Source organism: Drosophila virilis, chromosome 4, assembly GCF_030788295.1.
Source record: "Drosophila virilis strain 15010-1051.87 chromosome 4, Dvir_AGI_RSII-ME, whole genome shotgun sequence".
In the NCBI taxonomy this organism is placed as follows: domain Eukaryota; kingdom Metazoa; phylum Arthropoda; class Insecta; order Diptera; family Drosophilidae; genus Drosophila; species Drosophila virilis.
The window spans coordinates 2050765-2078679 of NC_091546.1; the positions used below are offsets into that span (position 1 = coordinate 2050765).

The 27915-nt window shown below is 40.5% G+C and overlaps 2 protein-coding genes across 23 annotated transcripts; one reads left to right on the top strand and one right to left on the bottom strand.

Moving 5' to 3' along the window:
• Window positions 1-647: 647 nt before the first annotated feature.
• On the bottom strand, window positions 648-9515 carry Pih1D1 (PIH1 domain containing 1). Of its 2 annotated transcripts, none has more exons than XM_015168920.3 (5): window positions 9273-9486; window positions 9086-9197; window positions 1036-1658; window positions 824-967; window positions 648-764 (listed from the first exon to the last, which is right to left on the bottom strand). In XM_015168920.3, exons 1-5 carry the CDS (start codon window positions 9339-9341, stop codon window positions 732-734), a joined length of 981 nt encoding a protein of 326 aa, XP_015024406.1. In that variant the 5' UTR covers window positions 9342-9486; the 3' UTR covers window positions 648-731. The 2 variants fall into 2 exon arrangements, with proteins under 2 accessions (XP_015024406.1, XP_002059229.2); XM_002059193.4 differs by lacking the exons at window positions 648-764; window positions 824-967; window positions 1036-1658 and adding exons at window positions 1877-2148; window positions 2220-3079; window positions 3678-5510 and having other exon boundaries at window positions 9273-9515.
• MRP (Multidrug-Resistance like Protein 1) lies at window positions 6460-27898 on the top strand. Of its 21 annotated transcripts, none has more exons than XM_015169044.3 (14): window positions 6460-6596; window positions 10099-10207; window positions 10270-10578; window positions 10637-11842; window positions 11903-12040; window positions 12514-12660; window positions 13588-13672; window positions 13725-14544; window positions 14613-14977; window positions 20484-20707; window positions 25223-25440; window positions 25526-26032; window positions 26363-26744; window positions 26929-27898. In XM_015169044.3, the coding sequence occupies exons 2-14, from the start codon at window positions 10151-10153 to the stop codon at window positions 27118-27120; spliced, it is 4650 nt and encodes a 1549-aa protein (XP_015024530.1). In that variant the 5' UTR covers window positions 6460-6596; window positions 10099-10150; the 3' UTR covers window positions 27121-27898. The 21 variants fall into 21 exon arrangements, with proteins under 21 accessions (XP_015024530.1, XP_015024529.1, XP_015024538.1 ...); XM_015169043.3 differs by lacking the exons at window positions 12514-12660; window positions 20484-20707 and adding exons at window positions 12196-12342; window positions 16220-16440 and having other exon boundaries at window positions 6463-6596; window positions 10082-10207; XM_015169052.3 differs by lacking the exons at window positions 12514-12660; window positions 20484-20707 and adding exons at window positions 12196-12342; window positions 17523-17743 and having other exon boundaries at window positions 6463-6596; window positions 10082-10207.
• Window positions 27899-27915: the final 17 nt, after the last annotated feature.

The window sequence follows — 27915 nt, forward strand, 5'->3', positions numbered from 1 at the left end:
TCAGGAACGATTCCACATTTGAACAAGTAAATCAAGTCATTTTCTGTTTTATTTATTAGCTACAATTAAATTGAAACTGACAATTTCTTTTATTTAATTGACATTTATAATTACGTCATTTTTGGTGTAACCTTACATTTGCCTGACTGGCTCTTGAATGGAACTAAAAGGGTGTTTCAAGCCAGGTGTAACCAGGGCTACGCCATATTGACTGCCGGTTGCTGTAAAAGAAAAATGTTATACAAGCACACCCCAGTGTTATACAGCTCAAGAAATTGGTAAATAATTGAAAGTATTATTATTTTATCTTAAAAACATGTAGTTTTAAGTAGTCTAGGGCTGAGGAAAATAATAGAAAAGCAATCAGCAGATATTTACCCATAAAAATATGCCCCTGCCGATAATTTTAATGAATACCTCAATCCCCCAGATCAGGCCTTTATATTCTGTATTATCAGATTTGCCTGGAACAATATAAGATATTGTCTGTACTTATAGACTTTCGCATTTCCTCTCTATCTAAAAAACTGGTTCTATTTTGAAGTTTTTAATTTTTTTTTTAAGATTTTTATTTAAAAAAAAATGAAGCAAAATCCCATCCCACGATTTTTGCATAATCTAGAGATTAGAGTAAAAACAATTTAAAATATGATTTATACTTCATTTGATTATCATTGCTCTTTATTTTTTTTTTTTAGAATTTCAGTTTTTGTTTTGTTTTATGTTCATGATTAGATCAGAACCGGAATGCGTACTTGAAGCATCTGAAAAAGTTATCCGATAATTAATTGAACTTGGAATATATAAAAAACTCTATGTTAACCTTGCTGGTTTTATCGAAGAGCGCCTGGGCGCGTTCCTGGTTCAGGCGATAGTTGACGAATTTATCAAAAACATAGCCATGTTTCGGGGACTCGATCAATATGCGATCCTCGCCAATGTCCAAGCTGAATTCCTGCGACGAGACCTGTTAGGGAAGATATGTTAAAGTGTTTTCCAGAGAAACATATAAATATATATATTATATAGACTCACGCAATTGGGCATATAGAGTTCAGCATGGATTTCGTCGACGATCTCATCGCGAACCCGGGCACGCAGCTTGTAGACGGGCTCACGGCTCTTGGCCCAGTTGCTCCGGATGCTGGCCGCATGCTCCTCATCGATTTCCTGCACCAATGCGCCGGGTTTCGATGCGGATTGCTCTCCCTGTGGCTGGGACTCGTTGGGCTTTGGTCCGCCCGCCCGCTGCACATCATCGTTGCGGACACGATGCGGCGCCAGGGTTCCGATAAACTTGCGATTGCTCAGGATAATTGTCTTGTCCATGCTTATTTGTATGTTGTACTTTTCGCTCAGCGCCTCGGCGACAATTTGTAGAAAGAAATTGTTGAACAGTTGCGACTTTTTGATTTTCAACAAGAACTTCGGATTGATGGCAATGTCGCACACTTCCACCGTATTGTTGGAGCGATCCTTGGCGCTGCGCATCTCCGAGATGCTCATGGGCACACGGAACGAGCCCGGCTCGCATGATTCCAATATGGAAATTAGCTCCGCATCGGTTATATCCTTGGGTCCTGGCACTTCCGGTGCCTGGCAGACGTTTATGAAGAACTTCTCATTGCTGTTCACTTTAAAGCTTTTCACGCAGAATCCTAATAAAATTGAGGAAAAATCAAAAATAAATAAAAATTCCATGATACTAGATTGCAAAAAAAAAAACTTAAAATAACCTCCGAAACGAATCACATCGTTTTTTTTTTTTAAATTAAATATAATCATAAAATATACAAAAGACAAACGTAGGCTTAAATCAAAGTCCGTGCTCATGGACGTAGAAAATAAGGTTCACGAACCGAACCTAGACCGCGAGTTAGTTTGAACCGTGAACCGAACCAGTTACAATTTATTTGGTTTTGCAGCCCTAGACAACTTAATTGCAAAATTTATCCTGTGATTAGGTACAAAAGCAACTGCTTGTTTAACGTACATTATTTTTAAACATTATTGATTTCAATACGTTTTCATGATTCCATTTAAATTCAAAGGTACTTAAATTAATATATCTTAAGTTTATAGTTATTTTTCAGATTTCAGACGCGCATACTCTTTAGCGTGATCAGGCCACTCGATTGCACTGATAGCCTGCAAATACAGATAGATTCGATTATAATATGAACTTGGAAAAAACAATTTAAAAAAAAATAGCTGCCCACCTTTAGCTCATCGAATGCCTGTTTGCACATCCAGTGGAAGACGGGACTCTTCCATTTGGACTGAATGGCCCCAAAATTGGCCTCATTTCTGGGACTGGCCTTAAAGATTTTATAGTATTCCGCCCACAGAAAAACCATGCTACGCATTTTGTATACCCACAAATGATTTGGAGTGCCGCGTATCATCTCCTGCAGCTGCTCGACAACGGGCAACGAGAGATTCTCGAGGAACGTCTCATTCATGAGCTTATATAGAGTTTTGTGATTACGAAAATGCGAGCTTGTGTTCTCCTCGAGCGCAAAATGTGCCGATTTCATGACCAGGTTAATCACCTGCTCCGTGCTTTTCTTCGGATAGTTGGGCAGAAAAGCCTGCCGAATATTGAGCGAACCGAACCTTTCCAGCTGCTTGTTCAGCTCCGATTCGCACCATTTGTACGCCTGCCACCAGGTGAGCCAGCATTTATAATTATTCGCCCGATACAGCTTCGTCCAGGCCGCACTGATTCGTTTGCGTATGACATTGCGCTTCCTGGTGTCCGGCTTGATGACCAACCGGTTGCCAGCCGTCGGCGGCGCATCATCATCATTATCCGAATTCTCGTCCGACTCAATGTTGGCCATGTCGCCCTCATCATTGTCCGTCACATGAATGCACGTATTGTAGATGGGTTCTTGTTCAAAAAAGGTGATCGCATAGGACTTATCCTCCGGCTGGGGCAACGCCCTGGCACTGTTGTTTATATACGGCAGCTTGATGCCGCCAATCAAAAATCCACGCTTCTCGGCCAGCTTGCGTCTCTTAATCTCGGCCTTGGTCAGAAATCCTGGACCTGTCCCATCCGCTGCACGCTTGTTGGCTGTGAACAGGTCTGACTATATTTCTCGTCTACTCTCCCAAAAAGCACTTAAACATTTGGAGTATGGATTTCTAAGTTTTTGAAGGGTGTGTTGCTTTTTAGTCGCAGGGGTTTGAACCATTAACTTTACTTATTTACTCACACTTTTTTTTTCTTTCTGATTAGAACTGGGACTTTTCTTTTGGTTTAGTTCTTGAAATATGTTAAGGTAACTAATCAGGATTTCGGTGAAGCTTTCAAGTCAAAGGGATTTGAACCAGAATCTTCTCTCTTTTTTTTGTAAGTTTTTTAATTGGAACTGAAACTTTTCTTTTTTCAAAATATGTAGAACTATAATAATTGGAACAAAGCTAAATATTATAATAAAATTCCATCGTTTATATAGGTATAACATGAACTGGTTCAAATCCTGAACTGAACCAACGACCTTTCTTTGCGTTTTATGGTTCTATGGGGTCTTAAACTCAGCTATTAAGCTAAAAATTGTATAGGGTAGGTAAAAATTCGAAAAAATATTAGTGTAAAAAATGTTAAAAAATCGATCTCGATATGTTTAAGTGCTTTGAGAACTTTATAACGGAGCTATTATATAGCTTACCATTTCGGTGAGCTGCTGTTGGCAGATTTGTCAGATTGCCGGCGACATTCCATGTGCTCGGCCTGTTCGGATTTTGGTATCTATTCGTATTAATTTTTACCAAATTGTTGAGAACATTTGGCTTGCCAGCCGGAGCTGGCAGTAAGACCTTTTTGGTCACAGCATTGCCTGTATTTTGCTTATTTATTTTGTTTGGATTGCCGCCCGTTTGCCTGTTGCCAGGTAAATTGGCAATCAGGGTTTTCTTTGTAAGATTATTGCCAGTTCGAATCGGCGATGGCTTTTGCTGCGTCTGACTTGGTCTATTTTTGAGGGAGCTGCTCCTTGGTGGTTTCATGGGCTGCTGCTGCTGCGGGTTGTCTCTCATTTGAGCTGGCCAAATCATGTCCGGATTGCCATCTCCCACAAAGCCAAAGCAGCCGGGATTATTATTATTATTGTTCCAGTTGGGTTGGTTCATGGGATTATTGATATTCCAGTTGCCCGGGCTCACTGGATTATTATTATTACTGTTATTCCAGTTCGTTTGATTTCTGTTGTTGAACATTGGATCCGGCGGGAAATCGAGTATCATGTTCAAGTTCCTGTCCTGGAAATCGGGATCAAAGTTGCAACGTTCGTCTGGCAAACTTCCATCGGAATTATAACGATTTATATTTAAAGCATATTCATTTCCCTCATTCAAGTTATTTCCCATAAAATTTGACGGTTCGCTATCAAAATTGGGTTCTGGCCCAAAATCGTCTGCATATTCCGGGCGTAGCGCCTCATTCCGTACACTCCTACGGAAAGTTTCGTCCAGAACGGACCGTCGACGAAAATTATCCTCCGGATAACTTTGATTGCGTTCATTGTAAAAACGTTGTTCATCTGGTTCATTCTCGAAACGCACATCAATTCGCCTCCGTTCCGAACTAGTTCCACGGTAGTTTTCCACCTGCAGCTGTCGCGGAACAGCTCTCAAATCATCATCGAAATCATGAATATTGGAATTTTCAGAGTTTCTGGGACGCTCTGCGCGAAAATTATCATAAATTGAACGATAATTTTCGGGATTTGGCGAACGACGATTTAAACCGAAATTGGAACCTATTGGTTCACGATTATTGTTAAAAATTAAACGTTCCTCGTCCCTAAACTGCGACTCATTGCATTGATTTGGACCAAAATCGTCCAAATTTGGGCTACGAAATTTTTTCAAAAATCTTGGGCTATCATTAAATGGTTCCGCTTCACGAAAGTTATCATTTCGTTCACAATGTCGAGTACGAAAACTGTCTTCCCGTTCAAAGATTGGATTTCCCCCACGTAAATTGTCGTTTCGCTCACGAAACTCTTCGCTACGCTCACGATATCTGTCGTTTTGCTCACGAAACTCATCGCTACGCTCACGATGGCTTTCTTTTCGCTCACGAGAACTGCCATGCCGCTCGCGGAACTGTTCATTTCGTTCATGTTCATCGAATCGGCGAATCAGTCCAAAATTTTCGGGGCTTGGTGCACGTTGCCGTGGAACGCCCCTATTTCCATGCCAATCGATGTCTCTCGGCGGCGGCGGAGTGCGCGGCCGCTGCTTGAGCCTCTCCTGACGCAAATCAATCATAGCTGTAACTTCTTTGACAATAAAGGCGTCCACATCCGCCTGACGCTCGTCGCCGGCCTCGACGCTCATGCGATATCTTTGCCGCTGAATGTCGCGTAAATTGAAATCGGGCACCTTCAAGGAGCCAATGGCCAGGGCAAAAGCTCGGCTGCGATTGAGGCCCAACTGGCGAAAGTACTGTAAACGTTGATCCACTTCAACGCTTCGGAACGGTTTCGCTTCACTGTTGCCTGCTCAATTTTTGCATGAGTTAAAGCGACATGTAAAGAAAATTGAGACACTTTGATTAAAATCAACACACATGCACATACACACACACACACCCACACGACCAACTCGCACTTGACTCTTTGGTTTATGCTAAGAGTGCCGTGTTGAGTGTGCATGAGTGAGCTGTTTGTTTTTTTTTTGCCATCCGTTTATTTTGGTTTTAAGTTGAGCATATGTTTATATGGGGTTTTTTGTCTCTGTAAACAATACTCAACTAAATCGCTGTCAACATGTGCGTGATGTTCAAATAACGTTCTCTGTTGTTTTTGACACATGATATGAGTCAAACGTCGCTGTTATTTTCAGAACTGTTAACCATGTAAATTGCATACATTTGCTATGTACATACATATATACATAGTTGTGCACATTAAATATATGTATGTGTTTGGCGAGAATAACTCAAACATATGATCGACAAACGTTTGTTTGCTTATTTCATCAGAATGATTTGTGTTGTTTTATCGCGCGCGCGCTCTTATCTCTTTCTCTTTTGCCATCGCTCTTTGGGGGGCCTTAGCACTATCTTTTGGCGCGCGCGTTAAAATGCCGATGAGCAATGACTTGCCAATTAGACGCTTGTGTGTGTGTGTATGTGTGCGCGCATAACTTAAATTCCCAAAGGCTCAACAAGCGTGGCAGTGTGACCAGCTGTGCGTCTGACCAGCCCAAGTCTAGCTTAAGCTGCACAGCTTTTCATTGATCAAGCAAAAGAGAACCGCGAGCCAAATCAGCAGAGAGATAGAGAGCGCGAGAGTCGCGTATGCTGTGTGGGAACGGCAGCAAGTGTGCACGTTTTTTTCACTGCGGTGTGCTTTGCCAGCTCTTGATTAAACGGGTTGCATTGGTATTGGTGTAGAGAGCGGGAGCGCTTCAAATAGAAACAAATAAGTGCCGCCGGTCTGTGCGTCTGGCATTCAGTTGGTTTTGTTAGCTCGACACGAGCCGGTCGAAGGAATATTAAAGAAATAAAAGTGCCGGCAACTCACACAACCCAGCAACAGTAGCAGCAGCAGCATTTTTGTACGTCACATTATATCGCCGAGGTAATTATAAGTGGCTTTTATTGGTGTTGTGTTTGTTGTGTTCATTATTGTTGTTGTGTTGTTGTCAGTCGGGCGCCCGCAAGCGTAACAAGTGCGAACGAAAGTTATTTGACACACATTGTGAAATGCCCACACGCACGTTCTAGAAGGGTTTCCACTGAGAAATTACTATTTCTAACGATTTTCAATGAATCACTAAAAAAAGATCTGGCAATAATTTTGATAATTGACAAATTGTGTGTTTGTTTTCTGTTTGGTCATGCTCAGTGCGATTTTATAATTGATAAAGCCAAACTGAAATGACACAGAGCTATTATATGATTTATATGCATAAAATATATATGCATATGTGTTTGTGTGTGTGTGTGGCTTTAATTTGTTAATGCTGCTATGCTGCGAACAGTTAGAACAGTGGGCAAAACCTGATACGATGACGTCACAACTTAAGCCCAACTGTCGATTAATTTCCCAAAAAAAAAAGGGCCCTGAAATAGAGAGAGAGAGAGAGCGAGAGAGACACGCACGCACACGCACGCACGTAGCTATTATAAACAAGCGCGATAAGCAAGAACAATAAAATTATAAAGTGCAATTCAAAACTAAAGCAACAGTAAACAGAAATAATATATTTGTTTGTATGCATGTGTATGTGTATACAACAGTAGTTAAAAAAGTATGTGTGAGTGTGTGTGTGCGCGTACTTGAGCCTGTAAATGATAACAACGCGTTGCCGCGCGCACGTCTCAGAAACAACTTGAAAGATAATGATAACAAAGTTTGTGCAATCCTGTGAAAGGACACAATAAACAAGACAAAACACACAAAAACGAATGCCCAAAAGAGAGCGGCCGATAAAGTTGAACAAGTGATAGCTAATAAATGGCATGTGCAGCGATAATGTCTAAAGAGACAATCAAGTCATAAATAACACTTGAATAAGTTTCATCGACTGCAAAATGCACTGCTAATAAATAATTATTCGTTCTGTGGCTGCCAAACTGTGAACCGTTCGCTGACGCTCAAACTGTGTTAAAACAAAGCCAGCAGAGATCGAAGAGCGTGTTAATGTGCGATTAGTTACTCTGCAACTGTAAGGCAGTGATCTTCAAACTGTGCAGTTAATTGAAATCGATTTTGGCACTCTTCAAACGGTTCAAGATGCACTCATGCAATGGCTTTAAAACTGCATGCATAAGACTGCCACAGATTTTCTCAGTGACTCTCAAAGTGTGAATAGTAAAAAAAATCTGTAGCCGCGATTGTTCGCCCTTTGCTGCATCTCTCAGCGAAGCTGGGACGTACCAACAAACTCGTTTGAATCTTATGAACAGAGTATGCAATTATTTATAATATGCTATATATATATATATACATCATATACAAGAACGCAAAAGTTCAATATTGAACTTTTCTGATATATTTTTTTTTTATTTTTATCAGTGTGCTCTCTGACATTTTCGTGGAAATCAACAGAAGAGCAGCATCACGATGACTCGACACATGTGAAAGATTCTGCTAAAATGCGAATATTTCTGCATTTGTCGTATATAACACCATTTTCTTCTTCTTCTTCGTCTTCTTCTCATTTTATTGTCTTCTCCGTTTGGTGCACAAAATGAGATATTTGATTCTATTACATAACTTTGAATAGTCGCCGGAACAGGTTTGCCATTAATTACAAATGTTTTTTATCCGAACGAAAAATACTCGTTTTTGTTGTTGTTTACTTTAACCTTGATTCGAGTATAATTCATTTGTCAGTCGGCCTGCAACCGAGCTTATCTCGCATTCCAAACGAATTCGTATTATAATTGTCTCTGGGTTACATTTTATATGCAAGTTGTAATTGGTTTGAATATGGGAGATTATGTATATTATGAGCTGAGTTTTAACTATTTTCGCAAAATATTCATTTGATAAAAGTCAAGTGAAAACGAGAATTCCTAAAGAATTCCAGCTCCGGGTTTAATCAATTAGAGTATTTGGCCAGCGGTGTTTTAACAATTCTCAAAATTTAGCTGCTTATTCTAACATTTGATGCTAAAACACAAACAAACTCGTTTTCGCATCAGGCAAAGATCAATAAAATGTGGCATTGTTAAAGATCAAAATCAAGTGTGCGAGTGTGTGGGGCAGACGGCGAAACGGGTTTCATTAAAATGGCCAGAAGTCCATATACATAAATGTTTATATACATGCAGGCATTAACTAACTACTGAAGAGTTTGTTTGCTGGGAATTCATAATGACAGCGTTCAGATTAAATAAACGCTTGGAAAGACACTTCAAAGCAAATTGAACGCACTCGAGTGAGAGGGAGGGGGGAAACCATGTGTGAGCGATCGACATGGATCGTTAGTGACGCGTATCGCGCAGATAAGCAATTAAAGCTATTGATAAAGAAATGGGGAAAAAGTGTGTTAACAAATAGCAATTGTCATGCAGCAGGAGCACAACAATTGCCAGATTAGGCCAAGTGCAGCCACTTACCGGGCGTCGGTTGTACAATAATAGAATCGCGCGGCGGTGCTCCATTGCCCGTTGGGCCTGTGCCGGCTGCGTCCGCGCCAAAGAATTGATTTATATTTTCTTCAAACTCGTTCTGCAATTGTCAATTAGAAGAAAGAAAAAATAAACAATATTTATAATTGCGCGTTTTTTGTGCATTTTTGCTTACCCTCACAAAGCGCAAGTTTTGCTCGCGAAAGTTGTCGTTGCCCTCGATAAAGTTGCTGCGGCGCGACATGTTTGCGCCTTTGTGTTCAATTCAAATTTGAAGTTTATAAAACAGTAAATATGCCTTTATTTCTATTTACTTGACTATTTCTCTAATTTCTGACAGGCAAAGTGTATTTTTATTTTCTATCATTTGGCACACGCAAAGTGCTTTGCAGGGTTGCCAAACGATAAGTCGTAAATGCGATAACATTGGCAGTGTTGTTAAAGCCGTTTTGCCAAGTATGGATTAGATGAGCAAAAAAGAGAGATGGACTGGCTTAAATAAAAACAGCTAAAAATGGCTGAAATTCTAAACCGGCCAAAAAAGCGTCCAATCTGTCTTGATATGCAATTTTTGAACCTTTATATATATTAAAATGTAAAGAGCATCGAAGAGAACTCAATTTATATTGCACTTCGAGTTAAATATACTTTTTATATATATATGTAGGATTAGTATAAGTTTCTTCAAAACGAGTACTAATTCCTAAGTTCACTTTGTTCTCCAATTTATGGACATAATTAACAAGGACAGAAAATTGGGTTTAAAAGACCAGTTGCAGTTGCCCCTCTGAATAGGCCAGATTTGACGTAATTTCAGCTAAATTGGCAACACTGGTTCTTCAGTGTTGTATTGTCTCTAAAATTTTATCGTTATCGTTTTGGTTTTTTTTTTATATTTTCTTGTTTTTGCTTCTTCTTGTGTTGTGAAATAAACCAGCTGTTTTTGCATAGTACAATTTTTTTTTTTTTTTACATGTTTCACAGTTTCGTTTTTCCCACAGACACGCACGTGGAGGAGTGCTTACACAAAAAGTTTAAAGCCAAAACTCGACCATGGGAGACGCTACTGCCTTTTCGTCCATGGACGAGTTTTGCGGCTCCACATTCTGGGTGAGTGCGAGAGACAAATGCTTTTATTTGGCGCGCAATTTACGCATTAATTTTTCTAACAGGATGCAAATGAGACGTGGTGGACAACCGATCCAGATTTTACACCCTGTTTCGAGCAAACAGTTCTAGTTTGGGCACCCTGTGCCTTCTTTTGGCTATTTATGCTATTCGACTTTTGGTATTTGAAGGCCAGCTTGGATAAGAACATACCATGGAACAGATTGAACATAAGCAAACTGCTCATAAATGTGGGTCTCCTGGTGGTCACCGCCTTGGATCTGATCATGTCGTTTGTCAAGAAGGGCGGCGACTCTGAACTGCCGCTCTACGGCGTGGACATTTGGACGCCCATCATAAAATTGCTCACCTTCGTAAGCCGCACATTACCTGACTTGTTCCATATACCGTATTAACCTTTCCCAATTGCAGCTGATGGTACTGATGTTCATACCGCTGAATCGCAAGTATGGCGTTCAGACATCTGGTTGCCAGTTCATGTTCTGGTTTCTATTGACTATATTCTCCATACCACGCTGTCGGACCGAGGCGCGCTTGCATCAGGAGCGCGGTCAGATTATTGGCTCGCAACAGGCGGAGCCGCACGATTTCACCTGGGAGACATATCAGTTTGCCAGCTTCTTTATATTCTTTGCCTTTACCTGCCTGATGCTGATCCTCAACTGTTTTGCTGACCAGCTGCCCAGGCAGACCAAATACTATCGCGGACCCAAAGAGATACCCGAGCTGTCGGCCAGTTTTCTGTCGCGCATCACGTACAGTTGGTTCGATCGGATGGCCTTGAAGGGCTATCGCAATCCGCTGGAGGAGAAGGATCTGTGGGATTTACGGCCGCAGGATAGCTGCAAGGAGGTGATGCCCACCTTTGCGCATTATTGGAACAAGAATGTGCGCAAGAACTATAAACGCGCGAGCGGCGGTCAGGAGCCGAAGGCACAGTTCAGCAATGGCAAGGTCTCGTTTGAGAATCCTCAGAGCAATGGCCGCAAGAAGGGCATGGCCAGTATTATGCCGCCCATTTACAGATCGTTTGGTGGAATTTTCCTATTCGGCTCATTCTTCAAACTGATCACCGATATTCTGACCTTTGCCCAGCCGCAAGTGCTCAGCCTGATCATTGGCTATGTGGAGGACTTTGCCAAGGTGCCGCAGCCGGAATGGAAGGGCATCATGTATTCGATACTATTGTTTGTGCTGGCCAGCGCACAGACCTTCATACTCGCTCAATATTTCCATCGCATGTTCATTGTGGGCCTGCGCATCCGGACAGCGCTGATCAACTGCATCTATCGCAAGGCGTTGCGCATTTCAAATGCCGCCCGCAAGGCGTCCACAGTCGGTGAAATTGTCAATCTGATGGCCGTGGATGCGCAACGTTTCATGGACCTGACCACCTATCTGAACATGTTGTGGTCCGCACCGCTGCAAATCGCGCTGGCCCTCTACTTCCTCTGGCAGCAGTTGGGTCCCTCCGTGCTGGCCGGTCTCGCCGTGATGATCATCATGATACCGCTTAATGGCTTCATTGCCAGCCGCATCAAGACCTATCAGATACGCCAAATGAAGTACAAGGACGAACGTGTCAAGCTCATGAATGAAGTTCTCAGTGGCATTAAGGTGAGTCCGAGCCTAAAGCTAGCAGCTAATTCCTTTTGACTCTTGTATCTGCCATTGCAGGTGCTTAAATTGTACGCGTGGGAGCCCAGTTTCGAGAAGCAGGTGCTGGATATACGTGACAAGGAAATAGCCACACTGCGCGCGACCGCCTACTTGAATGCCAGCACATCCTTCCTCTGGTCCTGTGCGCCGTTTTTGGTAAGAATTGCCAGAAAATTGGCGCCGCTTTGAACTCTCTTTGCAGCACTTGACGTTTATGGGACGTGCTCTAATCCTGGAATCTGTGTCTATTATCTTGTCCAAAAAAATGTAAAAAAAAAAAACAAATATTACAAAAAAAAAACATAAATAAGGTATCCTTGGTGACATTTGCCACTTACCTGTTGTCCAACGAGGCGAATCAGCTGAGCGTCGAGAAGGTCTTTGTCAGTCTCGCACTGTTCGATATCATGAAACTGCCGTTGACCATAATACCCATGCTGACGGTTGACATAGCCGAGGTAAAGCCCGCCGCAAACGGATCCAACGGAATCTAGATTATATTATCGACACATTTACTTCGGCTATGGGCATCTATCGGCACTATCGGCAACCTTCCAGATTTGGATGAGAAAAACATAAACACAAGAAAAAATTAACCCAAATACCAATTACTATATATATTTTTCTAGGTATCATTAGTCACATTTGCCACATATGTTCTAATCGATGAAAACAATGTGCTCGATGCGAAAAAAACCTTTGTCTCATTATCATTATTCAACATACTTCGCTTTCCGTTAACCATGTTGCCCATGCTGATCACCAACTTGGTGCAAGTAAGTTTACCATATTGCAATTCCAATTGAAAATATCTACCAGCTTTCAGCCTGATATCAGATCGTATCTAGCTGAAACTGGTAGAGCATTTTTGGTACAGTTCACTCCGTGAATTGTTACTATGTGCCGTATTGTGATTGTAATTTATGTTCAACTATTATTTATTATTATAATTATTATTTTATTTAGCTACAGCAACGAACGACTATTATGTATTCAAACCTAACCCTACACTACAATTTTCCTAACTATCCTTAAATTCGTTTTTTTAAATGGTTTTTTAATGGGTTCCCATTTATCATCGAAATGTCCTGTGCTATAAAAAGTTTTGACAATTTAGTGGGGCATTTCTTTAGAAAGCGGCAGCATTGGCTTTGGGCTACATTTTCTATTCGTTTCTTCGGCATCCTTCATTCAGTTTAGTTCAATATTTGCATACCCTTGCAGAGGGTATTTTCAAAGATCCAATCCTAAATAAACTTCGGTGAATATTGTCCGATCATTAAAATACTAAATGTATGCTATTTGTTTATTTTCTTTTTTATTAATACTCTTCTTCAATTTTCTTAAATTTAGGATCATATATTAATAAAATTAAATATACGAATTTTCCCTTAATGTAGTTTAACCAAAAATCTGATCAGTTTCATTCTGACTATCTTATCTAATAAGGAGAAGTTGAGGTTCTGGTTTTTATAGACATTATCCATTGAATACCCAAAGTTCTGCAAGGGTACAGAAGTTTCGGCAGGCCGAGTTTTTGGTTTAATCTTGGGCGATTACGAACTATTAAAAGTACCTTAGAGCTTTTCAAATCCTTTCCGAACATCCCAACATACCAACAACTAATGCTAACCGAACCTGTGTGTTGATAACAGTGTTGTATAACGATCAAAAGTTTTCTAATCGATTTCCTTTTCGCATAGACGCAAGTTTCTGTCCAACGCATAAACAAATTCCTGAACAGTGAAGAGCTGGACCCCAACAATGTGCAGCATGATGCCTCGAAACGTGAGTAAATCCGACGAAGATTCCAAATTAAATTATAATGAAATATTTTTAGCACATCCCATGAGCATTGAGAATGGCCACTTCTCGTGGGGCGATGAGGACGAGATGACGCTCAAGAATATAAACATGCAGGTGCCGAAAAATAATCTGGTTGCCATTGTTGGCACCGTCGGTTCCGGTAAGTCCTCGGTGATCCAAGCACTCCTTGGTGAAATGGAGAAAATCTCCGGCACGGTCAACACGGTCGGCAAAATGGCGTATGTGCCACAACAGGCGTGGATCCAGAACGCGACCGTGCGAGACAATATATTGTTCGGCAAGCCGTACGATCGCAAGCGTTACAATAAGGTGATCGACGCCTGCGCCTTGCGCACCGACATCGAGATACTCTCTGCCGGCGATCTGACCGAAGTCGGCGAGAAGGGCATCAATTTGTCCGGCGGCCAAAAGCAGCGCATCTCGTTGGCGCGCGCGGTTTATCACAATGCGGACCTGTACCTGCTGGACGATCCGCTGAGCGCGGTCGACTCGCATGTGGGCAAACACATCTTCGAGGAGGTGATCGGACCGAAGGGCATGCTGGCCAAAAAGACACGTGTCCTGGTCACCCACGGCATCACGTTCCTGCCCCAGACCGATAAGATTTATGTGATGAAAATGGGCGAGATTAGCGAAAATGGCACGTACGCTGAGCTGCTGAAGAACAGGGGCGCCTTTGCCGACTTCCTGATGCAGCATCTGCAGGAGGGCGAGGAGGAGGAAGAGGAACTAAATCAAATCAAACGCCAGCTATCGCAAACCGATCCCGCTCTGGTAGCGCCCTTCGAGAAAGCCATTCTCCTGGCGCGCACCGAAAGCCTTTCGGACTCAATGTAAGTCTTGGAACCCGACCAAGAGCTGAGATCTTGACTATAGTTTTATTTTCTTTTATTTTCCTTAGCTCTGTCACCTCCGCCGACAGCTTAATGGGCGGCAGTTTGCGTCGCCGCGGCAAGCGTCAGGATTCGTACGATTCGAATGCATCGGCCGCCTCGTTGAAAAAGAAACAAGAGGTCGAAGGCAAACTGATCGAGACGGAAAAATCACAAACGGGCGGCGTTGACTTTGCCGTGTACAAGCATTATATCAAGAGCGTTGGCATATTCTTATCGGTCGCCACCCTGGTGCTGAATTTTGTGTTCCAAGCCTTCCAAATCGGTTCCAATCTGTGGCTCACCCAATGGTCTAATGACAAGGCCGTGGAGCACGATACGGGCCTGAGGAACATGTACTTGGGTGTCTACGGCGCTTTCGGTTTCGGTCAAGGTGAGTTCATTGTGATTCAGTTCGTAATTATATTCATGTTCGTTTTGTCGCATTTATGTTGCTTTTATGTTGTCGTTTCATTTCCGTTTAATGTTTGGCTTTTATGTTAAATATTATGCTTATAAGTTTTTGAATATCGGGCCGAAAAAGCAGATCGAATCGCTGAGAATTTTAAGTGGAACGATTGGAATGAAACACGAGTATACAAACTTCCTGTAGAATGTTTTGAATGAAACACGCTTATATTTTCCAGCGATATTATCTGCTTTTATGGCACTTTATCTTTAGTGTATTTTTTATGGTATTTGGTTGTATTTTATTTTATGTGTTGCTTTTTACGTTTGCCCGCCAAAAATCATGCCTCGAAAAGTCGCTGACAAACAAATAGTCTGTGCCTCAACCTCGACCTTCATCAGATCTCTGTCCGACCAACAACCAACTAACGACTCATAAAGACAAACACACTAGATCTATGTACACACAACTTATTATATGGCTAACTATTAGATAGATAACACCTTTTAATTTGCACAAATTCGCACGCTTAACGACTTTACAGTTTGCACAGCACACAAAATGCTTTCAATTAGGCATGAAATGAATGGGAATAATGCGCGCCACGAATTCGATAGTACGATACATTTCGATAATTGTCAAGAGGAAAACATTTTTGAAACACCGAAATGGAACAGTAATGCGAAATAATTCATTCTGTCAATAATATTTTAAATAATAGAATAATAAGTAACAGTGGTCGCTTCCAATTGGTAACTAGTTCTTTTCTATTTTTATTTTTTAGAATAAGATTTTTAAAAATATTCCTTTTTTGACTTTCAAATTAAGCTTTCCTTTAGAATTTTTCCTTATTGATTTTTTCATTTCTGTTTCTTTTAAATATTTAAAATCTTTTGTTTTTTAAAAAAATGCTTACCCTATTCTTGAATTTCTTTATTTTCTTTTTGACTATCTAAAATCAGCTTTCAATGAAGGGTTTCTAGTTTGCAAGTGGCCGCTGTTAAACTTGTTTTTATATCTAAAGTTCAATCCCAAATTCAATTCAGAGCATGCCTAATAATATTACACAACAAGTTCCTATCGTGTGTGTCGTGATTGTGTGCACAAATTAAATATTTCCAAATTATGTTTACAAAATTTTAAATCTTTGTGTGTTTTGTATTACCCCCTTACTCCTTGAACCTCTATCCTACAAAAACGATGACCCACCGTACGAAAAATTTGTAGTCGGATCGACATTTTTCTCATCGCTCGCGGTCTCCTTGGGCGGGCTTCAGTGCTCGCGCATATTGCATAACAGTCTATTGCACTCGAACTTGCGCTGGCCGATGGAGCTGTTCGATACGACGCCGCTGGGACGCATCGTTAATCGATTTTCGAAAGATATCGATACCATCGATAACGTGCTGCCATTCAATATACGCGTCGTCATGATGCAGGCATTCATGGTAAACAATTTCGCTGACCGACCGCCTGATTGATCTCTACCTAACCAAACCACAATACCAACTAATTACTAACGTACTTAACTCCCGTCTGCACTACTCATCAGATCTATCTGGAACATTCGACCTATCTATCATACATAGCGGTGACATTTAGCTAGACTTAAGCGCGCCTCTGTCTTTTTTGTTTTTGTTTTTTTTTTCGTAGTACTAACCGAACTTATCCCCAACCACAGTTGCGACCAGTTTCTTTTCGACCCTTGCCCTGTCCCTGGGCTGCATATACAGCGCCGCGTATTTGCACGAGACTGTACTGCATGCGGTTTTACGCTGGCCTATGGAACTGTTTGACATGACACCCCTGGGTCGTGTTGTCAACCGTTTCTCCAAGGATGTCGATACCTGTGACAACACCCTGCCGCTCAATCTGCGCGCATCTGTTTCACAGTTCTTTGCGGTAAATCTCAATTTTCATTAAGGGGTGGGCTTTTAAGGCAGCAACTGTACCATGAGATCTATTCATATAAGAGTAAAAGTTAAGATTCCCTTTCCGTTTTCCTTGTTTATATACTTCAATTGAAATCTGAGGAACGTTAGCTAATGTACAATTCTCAGAAATTCCAGTAGGGATCTACTTAAGTTAAAGGGTTGCTTCTGTTTAGGATTCGATTAGGATAAGGCTCTTCGATAAATCATTTATCGATTAATGTTTAGGTGTGGGGAATTGACAGATTAAATATTTTTATTTTACCAATTAAATTCAGCTATCAGTCCCAAAACCCATTCAGGGCATGTCTCAACCACATCATAGGGTCGCATTGTCAATAATCGATACCATCGTTAATCGATGTCATCGTTAATCGATAACGTAATTGTCATTTAATTTAAGTGTCGTCCCGCAGGTATTCATGGTTAACTCATTCGATGACAGACCTACGTACTTGACCATGCACTCATAAGATCCCTCGTGACCTTTGACCTATCATTAATTCATTTTGGTGACATTTAGCTAGACTTAAGTACGCGTCTGTCTGTTTTGTTGGTCTATTACTAACTGAACCTTCTGAACTCCTCCCGAACTGCAGTTGTGACCAGTTTCTTTTCGACCCTTGCCCTGTCTCTGGGCTGCATTTATAGCGCCGCGTATTTACACGAGACTCTTGTGCACTTTGTCTTGCGCTGGCCCATGGAGCTGTTTGACATAACGCCCCAAGGACGCGTTGTCAATCGTTTCTCCAAAGATGTCGATACCTGTGACAATACCCTGCCGCTTAATCTGCGCGTGGCTGTTTCGCAACTCTTTGCGGTAAATCCCAATTTTTTAATATCCTTCATTTAAGGGGCGGACTTTTAGCTTTGACTATTCTCCTAGGGTTTTAGTTACTTGTAGATTCTCTTCCAGACTTTTTCTATATATTTTTATGGGACTTTTTACTAGAGTTTTCTAGATAATAAAATATTTTGCAATTTGTCCAAAAGAATTCCAATGGAAAAACCTTTGTGCTTTGATCTGATCTGATCTGATCTAAAAGCTTACTTTTTATTTTATCGTCTGATATCTCATGAGGAAACTCCTTAAAATAAGTTTCTCAGACCTTAAACGTATTACCATCCGGCTTTGTATCGAGTTGAGCTCTCTTAGAGACTTAGAGCTTTTATCACGCCGGCTTAGCGTAAAGTCCCGTAGTTAGTTTTCCATTATATTTATGTGCACATCCTATTTAAACCTACCTTTCCCACATAGTGCTCGCGTATATGGGCTCCTCCCTGGTGCTGGCGATCGGTTGCATCCGGTGCGCCGTCGCGATTCATGCTCAACTTCTGTCAAGTGTTCTACACTGGCCCATGGAACTGTTCGAGACGACGCCGCAGGGCAGAATTTTGAATCGTTTCTCGAAAGATATTCATGTTGTTGATGCCACATTGCCCATGCTACTGCGCGTTGTACTATTTTGCGCAATTGCGGTAAATTTCGCACCATTTTTGTTTTCACACCAAACACCAAAATACAAAGAACACAACTGTACTTTTCGAGATTAGTTGGGAATTTTAGTGTGTTTTCAATATACAAATTAAAATAGAAGACTTTTATAATGGGAATTTTAAAAATGATTCTGTATAACAGTTAAAATAGAACACTTTTATATTGGGAATTTTCAAAAGGGTTCTTTATAACTGCTTAAGTAGACATTTATATAGGGCACTTTAGAAGGAGTTGCTTATGAAAGCTTTAGTAGTGAACCTTTATATCAGTTCGTGTTTATTTTCCATTTCTCAGTCTCTTACCTTAATATACCATAACTTAATGTGAACCAGAATTTAGGGATTTTTCCACTAAAATATTGAGATTGTCCCACTGTACTTTGAACTACTTGGGAAATATTTTCCCAAGATAATTTCCAAAGCTCTCTATGCTTAACCATAGATTTAATAGCTTGGCTTTTTATTAATATAGCTTAACAATTATTTTAATTGGAGTTTCAAGTCCTTGTACCATTGTACAATAAGGTTTAGTGAGCTTTTCCAGGGATACAAACTTAATTATTATAGGGTTTCTTTTTATTGTGGTTCAAAATGAGAGGAAAGAAAAGAGAGATGAGAGGAAAGAAAAGATGTGAAATGAGAGAAAGGATTAGAAAAGTTTAATAATCTAATAATATATTTACAGTTGTTTTCGAATTTCAAGAATTTGGTCCATTGTACTTTGAGCTGAGGTGATCTTTTCCAGGGATACAGTATTTCGTATTATGCAGTTTCTTTTGATGGTTCGATGCTCTAATAATAGTAATATATAGTTTTTACTTGAGCTTTCTAGTTTATGAGAATCTCGGCAAAATTTGTCATCTGTATAGATTTTTTTTTTGAGATTGAGGTTGACTTGTTCTACAAGTTGGCCTCTTCAGATTCCCAAGATAGATCCATTAACAACGCCCAGTCCTGTGTCCGCTGCAACTAATAAACTCTACGTACTTGGATCTTGTCTATATATCTAACCTAACTATCGGGCGCTCTTATCTAAACCTGTGTGTATAAATAGTATTTAGATGGGCTTAACTACTTTAACTAGACGTAATGCTCGCATGCACAGCACGTTCGGAGTCCTGCCCACTGTTAAGCTATAACCCCTCTGTGATATATATATATATATATATAAGTATGAATAAAATAGATGTTAAGCCATTTGAAGAGGTAGCTCAATAACTTTACGCTCGATGCAGTTGTGTCGCGCTATTTGTCGGGCCTAGCCCTGGCCCTGGGTGGCCTGCACTGCTCTTTGGACGTGTTCACCAAGCTGATACGCATGGTGCTCAAGTGGCCGATGGATTTGTTCGATACGACGCCTTTGGGTCGTATACTCAGTCGCTTTGCCAAGGATATTGACACGGTGGACAATGTGCTGCCCCAGATAGTGTCTCAGTTTTTGTCCACATGCTATTCGGTAAACATATTTTAAGAATCAACCCAACAAAGAAAAACAAAAATCCCAGCACAAGCACCAAATTATCGAAACTCCTCCCTTAACTTTTTCTAACCCCCAAAACAGCTGCACATCTCGTACTAAAAGCTAGAACTAGACGTAGAACCCATCACCATTACATTATCATAATTTTCACATTTTGCAACACTGGAAACTGAAACGCATTTACTTGATCTGAGCTCTAACCTCAAATATAATTGAGTTTTCTTTACTTTTTTGTGCTTTGCTTTAGTTTGTATTATATCATTTTTTATGCTCAACTAAAAATCCTTCTCTGAGAACGCGCCTGTCTCAGAGCCCTAACGGTTAAACCTATCGATAACTAAAGCCGATTAATATCGTTTAGAGTTTGACAGCCTTGGCTTGGGCAGGGTTGGGCCTGGTAAAAGGGGGTTTAATTTTGGATATGCCTAAGTATAACTAGAGATAAAGGCGCGCCCATTTTTCGATTTGCATTAAATAAGTACATACTGTTAATGCCATTTAATGTTTATCGATATATTCTTTTCGCGCCTGGCTATCGGCTGCGCAATTCCATTCCATTCCGTTCCGTTGCGTTTCCGTGCAGGTGTGTTTGCCTACATTGCGGTCGTGATTGTCTACTGCGGCGGTCTGAAGGCCGCAAAAACATTGCACAACCAGCTGCTCAACCAGGTGATGCGCGGCTCGATTTGTCGCTTTTTCGATATAACGCCCCTCGGGCGCATCTTGAACAGTTTCAGCGCCGATATGGATGTTATCGACGAGGAACTGCCCGCCACCATGGATTCCTTCATGACCTTTATATTTATGGTATTTTTCTTACACATTTTATTTGCCATTCTCTTTCTTTTGAGTATTGTTTTCTTGTAGCCCACTTGAGTTACGGTTTGTACTTGGTTTTATTACCTAGTTTGTAGAACTTTTTGACATATCATGTACCAGAAAAAAAAAAAACACTCCTGTCTCCATTTCTCAATTCCACCTCTAACGTTCTCTTTTCACGCATTCACACATTTACGATGCGCAGGCCTCGGCAATTACGGCGCCGCGATCACACTCTTCACATCCTCCCTTAACGCCTCATTCAAAGTGTTCCGACAGCTCTTTAACAATCTCATGCATTGCCCATCCGAGTTTTTCGATACGACGCCCAAGGGGCGCATCTTGGATCGCTGTTCGAACGATATCCACAGCCTGGACATGATCATGCCCCTAAACATACGCATGTGTCTGAGCACTGCGTTTCAGGTAACCAGCCAGCCCCCCGAAAGCCGCAAAGCGGAAAAGTCCCTGAATTGTTTCCTTACTTTTCAGTTGAATTGGAAGTGTATTTTTTGATTTTGTAGTTTTGTACATTTTCTGCATAATTATTTCGTCAAGCGTCGTTTGTCGCATGCTCAAAAAACGAATCTACGCTTCGATAACAAACAAAAATCTACTCATATATATCGAAATATCTAGCCCCAAGCCTCAAACCGAAAAGTCCATTAATTTACTTACTTTTCAGTTGAATTGGAAGTGTATTTCGTATTTTCGTACATTTTCTGCATAATTATTTAGTAATGTTTTGTTGAATGCATGGAAAAAACACATATCCCCCATTTCTAAAACAAAAATTATGATATATCCCAATTTTAAAAAAGTTCTATTGGAACATTATTCTGTAGTATTATTGAATACTTGGGCATTCTTTAAAGAACTTGTTCAATTTTGTTATTATCTCAAAATGTATGCTCTCCAAACTTGGGTGAAATCTTTTTTAGATCAGACGTCTATATCTTAAAGCTTCAGTAGTATGAATCGATCTAAATTTAAGTATTTTTCTAGTATCTGCATAAATTGTTATTTATATCGGACTCTACTATCTCATATAGTGTACATAGAAACAATTGTTGGGAAATTTTCTTTTTTACATAATATCCCCACCACTTTATCTGCTTGTTAGGGTGATTCCACTTTTGTTCCTTGTCATTTTTGCCTTCGTCCCTTTTGCGCAACTGTACTTTCCACTTGGAACTAGGTACAGTACCGCGAAAAATGATGTTCCACTTCGGAACCGGTTCCTTTTTCCATGTTAATACTTTATGATCTTTCCCCACATTGCATAAATAAATAAATGAACACATACTCAAATAGGCCTAATTAATTAAACCTGTTGTTCTGTCCAAGCTCAAAGCGATGTCTTTGTAAATTACCATTCGTTTTGTTCATTACCTAACAAAAAGAAAGTTGATTCGTTTCTAACCTCACACCTGTTATGTCCCACTTGCCTAATGTAATCCTGAATTATTGCAGTAATTAGCAATATAGCCGCCGTACTAATCGTGTATATTGGCGGTCTGATTGGGGCACAGAAATTGTTTTGCCTATTATTTCGGCGCATTTTGGGCGCGCCACAATCCTTTTTCGATATACAGCCCAGGGCCCGAATACTCGATCGATTGGCCAACGATGTGTACAAATTGGATATGGTATTGCCTGAATTATTACGTGTCTTTAACTCGCAAGCCTTTCGGGTACGTGTCCCTCTGTGATCGTGACTAACCTACAATAAAAAGAAAGAAACGTAGAACTAACCAAACTTTTTACTAAACCAATTTCCATTCATCTAAGCGAAGCTTGTAGCAATTGAAGAAACCTTTTTAAAGAGAATTCCCAAGAGTCGATGACTGTACCACATACACAACCATATACCAGGGACAATATAAACACTACGATGTTTAACGCCCGTACAATTGAATGCAACGCAAACTTGCTATCCTGGCTTCTCATCTGGCTTTTCCCCACTTCAAACGAAACGCCAGCCGACTGGTTGTTCGCTCTCCAAAAGCCAGATGAACGAATGCCGAAGCTGATCGATTGTGCTCTGCGTTGATTCGATCGGTCCTCAGGCCGAGCCGCAGCTGAGAGTACATTTTTTTTTTATCGTTTTCGCTCTTTCGGCTGTGAAACTGATTTTGTTGTTGTGCTCAATTTTCAAAAATTAAACATCTTAGTGTTTATACTGTCTTTGCATATACCATATCATAGTTTTCTGAGCGGGCATGCTTTGTACTCTTTCCATAACTAGTCTCTATATATACTCTGTCTAAGAACTGAATTTCCAAGCTGATGAACCAAATCAAATCGCAGGTATTGCCTCGTTATTTGCGGATCTGGGATTATGGCTCGGCGGCTTACATGCCGCCCAGGTGCTACACTCGCTGATGCTATTGCGTATGCTGCGGGTGCCGATGTGGTTCTACGATACCACGCCGGTGGGTCGCGTAATGTCGCGTTTCTCGAAAGACATTGAAACGGTTGATCAGAAAATTGTGGAGGTCCTAACCGACTGTATTTGGTGTGCATTTGAGGTAATTTTATTTTCGAGCGTTACCCAACACTGGCTACCAAAATGATCCAAAATTGCTACAAAAAATACGAATTGGCAAATAGTTCTATAAATATCACATTAATACCCCGCTCCTACCTTGAACTAATCCAAAAACTAATCAAATCTTTACCTGTCGCTTTTGGTTTGAGACTCTTAACGATTGGCTTTTCAAATCCGCATGAAATCAATGTTGATTAATTTCGTAGCAAATGCTCGCCAGTGTTAAAAAACTACCGTTTGTTTTTTTTCAAATTCGTTCAATCTTCAGGTATTTTGTCCGTCGTTAAGTTTGTGGTGCCCACAATTGGCGGCCTGCGTGCGGCTCAATTGTTGCACGCCTTTCTACTCCATCGTGTGGCGGCTGCACCGCTGAAATTCTTTGATACCACGCCGGTGGGTCGCATAATATCGCGTTTCTCGAAAGATATTGATACGCTCGATCATTTGTTGCCGTCCCTCATACTCAGTTTTGTGTGGCTGCTCTTTGAGGTAACATACGTAGAAGAAGAATCTGAAATCTTTTAATTACTTCCATGTTGTACTTTATACTTCTTATAAATATCACAGATCATTCTCCAATCCTTTTCTATTCCTTCTAACCCATCTTAAGTCCAAATTGTACAAAATCACTATTTCAAGTTCACATGTGTTGTGGAGCACAGCATCAGCATTTCTCAGTTCTTTTGCAACACTGCTCCCGACTCTTGAAAGCCACCAATGTGAAGGATATATTTCAATTAATTTCCTTTATAATTCTTATAAATATCATAGTTCATTCTCCAATTCTTTTATATTCCTTCTAATCAATTTTAAGTCCATATTGTTAATAATATCCATTCACGTGTGTTGTGGAGCACTGCACAAGCATCTTTCAGTACTTTTGCAGCACTGCTCTTTTTTATAATCTCAATTGAATGCTAATTATTAATCGCCAGGAACCTTATCGGGATTGGTGGTATTGTTCCCGGCACTTGGAGGCCTTCGCGCTGCCCAGTTATTGCATGAGCTTATCTTGCGACGTATGCTTTATGCGCCCTTACAGTTCTTTGATACGACGCCGGTTGGTCGTATTATATCCAGATTCTCGAAAGACATTCAAGTAGTTGAACTATATCTGCCGTTTATGATAATCAATTGTGTCTGTCTGGCATTTGAGGTAATATCCAACTGTATTCAATTGCACAAATTAAATAACTAAGATTTGTTAACAGATCTGTTTCAGTTGGAAAAGGTTTGTCACATTTCTGAATAAACACTTTTAATTGAACTTTGGTTCGGTTTTCCAGTTATAAGTATAGAGTCAACTTATAAATTTGAAAATATTCGAATTTAATTCAGATAAAAAATGATCAAGGTATAGAAAATAATATTTTAAAAATAAAAAATATAGATATATTTTAGGCCAAAAGGCGTCTGGAATATATATATTAGGCTCGTTTGTGTTTTTGGTTAGAGTTCACAGAACATGTAAAATTGCTGTTATCCTTTTTTTTGTTTTGGATATCCCCAACATTTTAAGGTAAATGATAAGCTGTAACAGATCTGTTAACTTCTCTTTGAATCTGCTTAGCCTCGACTTCATTCCGATTCGCTAAATCGAATAGTTGACAATTGGAATTCTCTAGGAAACGCATTGCTTGGAAATTATTACTAACATGTCAATAGCATTGCCCATTGGAACATTCTGTTAACTTTAACAGCATTGTTAAGCTGAGTATCTTAAAGTTAGGTAAATATGAATATTCTTAGATAGGATTTCAGACTCAAATCAAGTAAAACGCGTTGCAATTGAATCGTATCGAACTCGAATCGATCATCAATTTAACAAGAACAATTTCAGTTTCCTATCATTTGATTTCCAACTAACTCCACACAACACTTGCACCAGCCCCCAACGAAAGACATATCAAGCCAAAGATCTGGATAATAATGTTATGCTATATTTGGGTTAGGTTCTGGCCACAATTGTGGTTATTAGCATATCGACGCCAATTTTCCTGGCCGTCATCGTGCCCATTGGGTTCATCTACTATTTCGCGCAACGCTTCTACGTGGCCACCTCCCGCCAGCTGATGCGCTTGGAGTCCGTTTCCCGATCGCCAATCTATTCGCATTTCGGCGAAACCGTGACGGGAGTTTCTACAATACGCGCCTACACGGTCCAGGATCGGTAAGAATCAATCGAAACATTAGCTGTTGCTGTGAAAAGTTATCGATAATTATCGATAATTATTATATTTTGTTTCCACCCACAGCTTCATCGAGGAATCGGACAACAAGGTGGACAAGAATCAGGTGTGCAAGTATCCGTCTCTGATTGCGAATCGTTGGCTCGCCGTGCGCTTGGAGATGGTCGGAAATCTGATCATTCTGTTCGCCTCGCTCTTTGCGGTGCTGGGCGGTCAAACGAATCCCGGCCTGGTGGGTCTGTCGGTCAGCTATGCGCTGCAGGTAACCCAAACGCTCAACTGGCTGGTGCGCATGTCCTCGGACATTGAGACGAACATTGTGTCCGTGGAGCGCATCAAGGAGTATGGCGAAACGAAGCAGGAGGCTGCCTGGGAGCTGGAGGAAGATAAAAAGAAGCCCAAAAACTGGCCCGAAGATGGACGTGTCGAATTCAAAGATTTCCAAGTGCGCTACCGCGAGGGTCTCGAGCTGGTGCTGCGTGGCGTTAGCTTCAACATCAGCGGCGGCCAAAAGGTGGGCATTGTGGGACGCACTGGTGCCGGAAAATCCAGTTTGACTCTGGCTTTGTTCAGGTGAGTTAACAGAACAAATGTTACAGTAAGTGCGATGTTGAACAGAGTGTAACATTAACATTAATATGTTAGTAAAATTCACAAAACCTTAATATAACATAATTATGTTGTACAATATCAGTAGACTTCAAATTAACATGAACATTAACTTAATAGTAACAGTGACAGGTCGTTAACATAACATGATTATGCCATCAACGTTTAACAGTGATAGATCTGCACATAACACAAATGCTAGCAACAGAGTCTGTTTGTTAACATAATATCCGCGTATTAGTTTTTTTTATTGAACATTTGATGCTTACATTTTGACAATAATATTTCTTGCAGAATCATCGAGTCTGCTGGCGGCAAAATTCTGATTGATGGCATTGACATTGCCACCATGGGTCTGCATATGCTGCGCTCGCGTCTGACGATCATACCCCAAGATCCCGTGCTGTTCTCCGGCTCGCTGCGTTCTAATCTCGATCCGTTTGAGGTTAAGACCGACGATGAAATCTGGAAGGCGTTGGAACTGTCGCATCTAAAGGCATTCGCCAAGAGTTTGACAGCCGGCTTGAATCACGAAATCTCCGAAGGTGGCGAAAATCTGTCCGTGGGCCAGCGTCAATTGGTTTGTCTGGCGCGTGCACTGCTGCGCAAGACCAAGGTTCTGGTGCTGGACGAGGCCACAGCAGCTGTGGATCTGGAAACGGATGACCTTATACAGGTATGTTTAGCTAAGCACTGTTAATTAACATTGGAGTCTCATGTTAACTTGCATGTGAGCCACATGTTAACATACAATTGAGCCCAATGTTAACTTAAATTTGAGCCACATGTTAACTTACATTTGAGCTACATGTTTACTTACATTTGAGCCACATGTTAACTAACATTCAAATTTCTTGCAGAAAACCATACGCAGTGAGTTCAGAGAGTGTACCGTGCTGACCATAGCCCATCGTTTGAATACCATCTTGGACTCGGATAAGGTCATTGTGCTGGATAAGGGTCAGATAACAGAGTTTGACGCGCCGAGTGCACTGCTGGCCGATCCAAAGTCCGCCTTCTTCAGCATGGCCAAGGATGCCAATCTTGTTTAGTATTTTAGCATAAACATGGACGAAACTCATAAAAAAAAGTGTGGCCAAAAAACAACAAAACAAAATGAACTAGAACTAGTTAGGCCGCAATTGAACGCTAGCTTTTAATCAATTTAGCAACACTGGAAAATATTTAAAAGAAATAACGTTAAAGTGCTCTACCTCAGCGGAAGCAACAACTACAAAAACAACTACAACAACTATGGCAACAACAATAGCAACAACAATAACAACAACAACAACAATTTGTGTGTGCGTGCAATTAGTAAATACCATTAAAATGTTCATTAGCTTAAGTCAAAAAGTTGAATAATGCGCTCGCAGGTCTCTTTTGGTACATTTCATCTAAAATGTACTTTTATATGTATATATATATATATATATACATATATTTATATATATGTACGTATGTGTATGTACTTACCTAGGTTCGTTTTATGTGTATGTTTGTATATATGTGCATGGCCATATATAGTTAGTGTATACTCTACACATATATGGATTCGCATGCCCTGTTTATTTTTCTATGCCAGTTTACATGTTAAAAAAAAAATAATAACCGAAAAGCGTCCGACTTAATCACGCAAACGTACTTAAAATATGAATGAAAGAAAACAAAACCTCTTAAGAATTTGCCTTCAAATGATTAAATCAGTAAGCTATTAAATGCCCAGTAGTTAATTAGATTTTGCAACATTTTTTGTAAAATGTGTACTTAACGAAACAGTTGAAATTGTATTCATAAGAACAAATAAAACCCATCTATAACTAATGTGAATTTAAAGTTTCCAGATT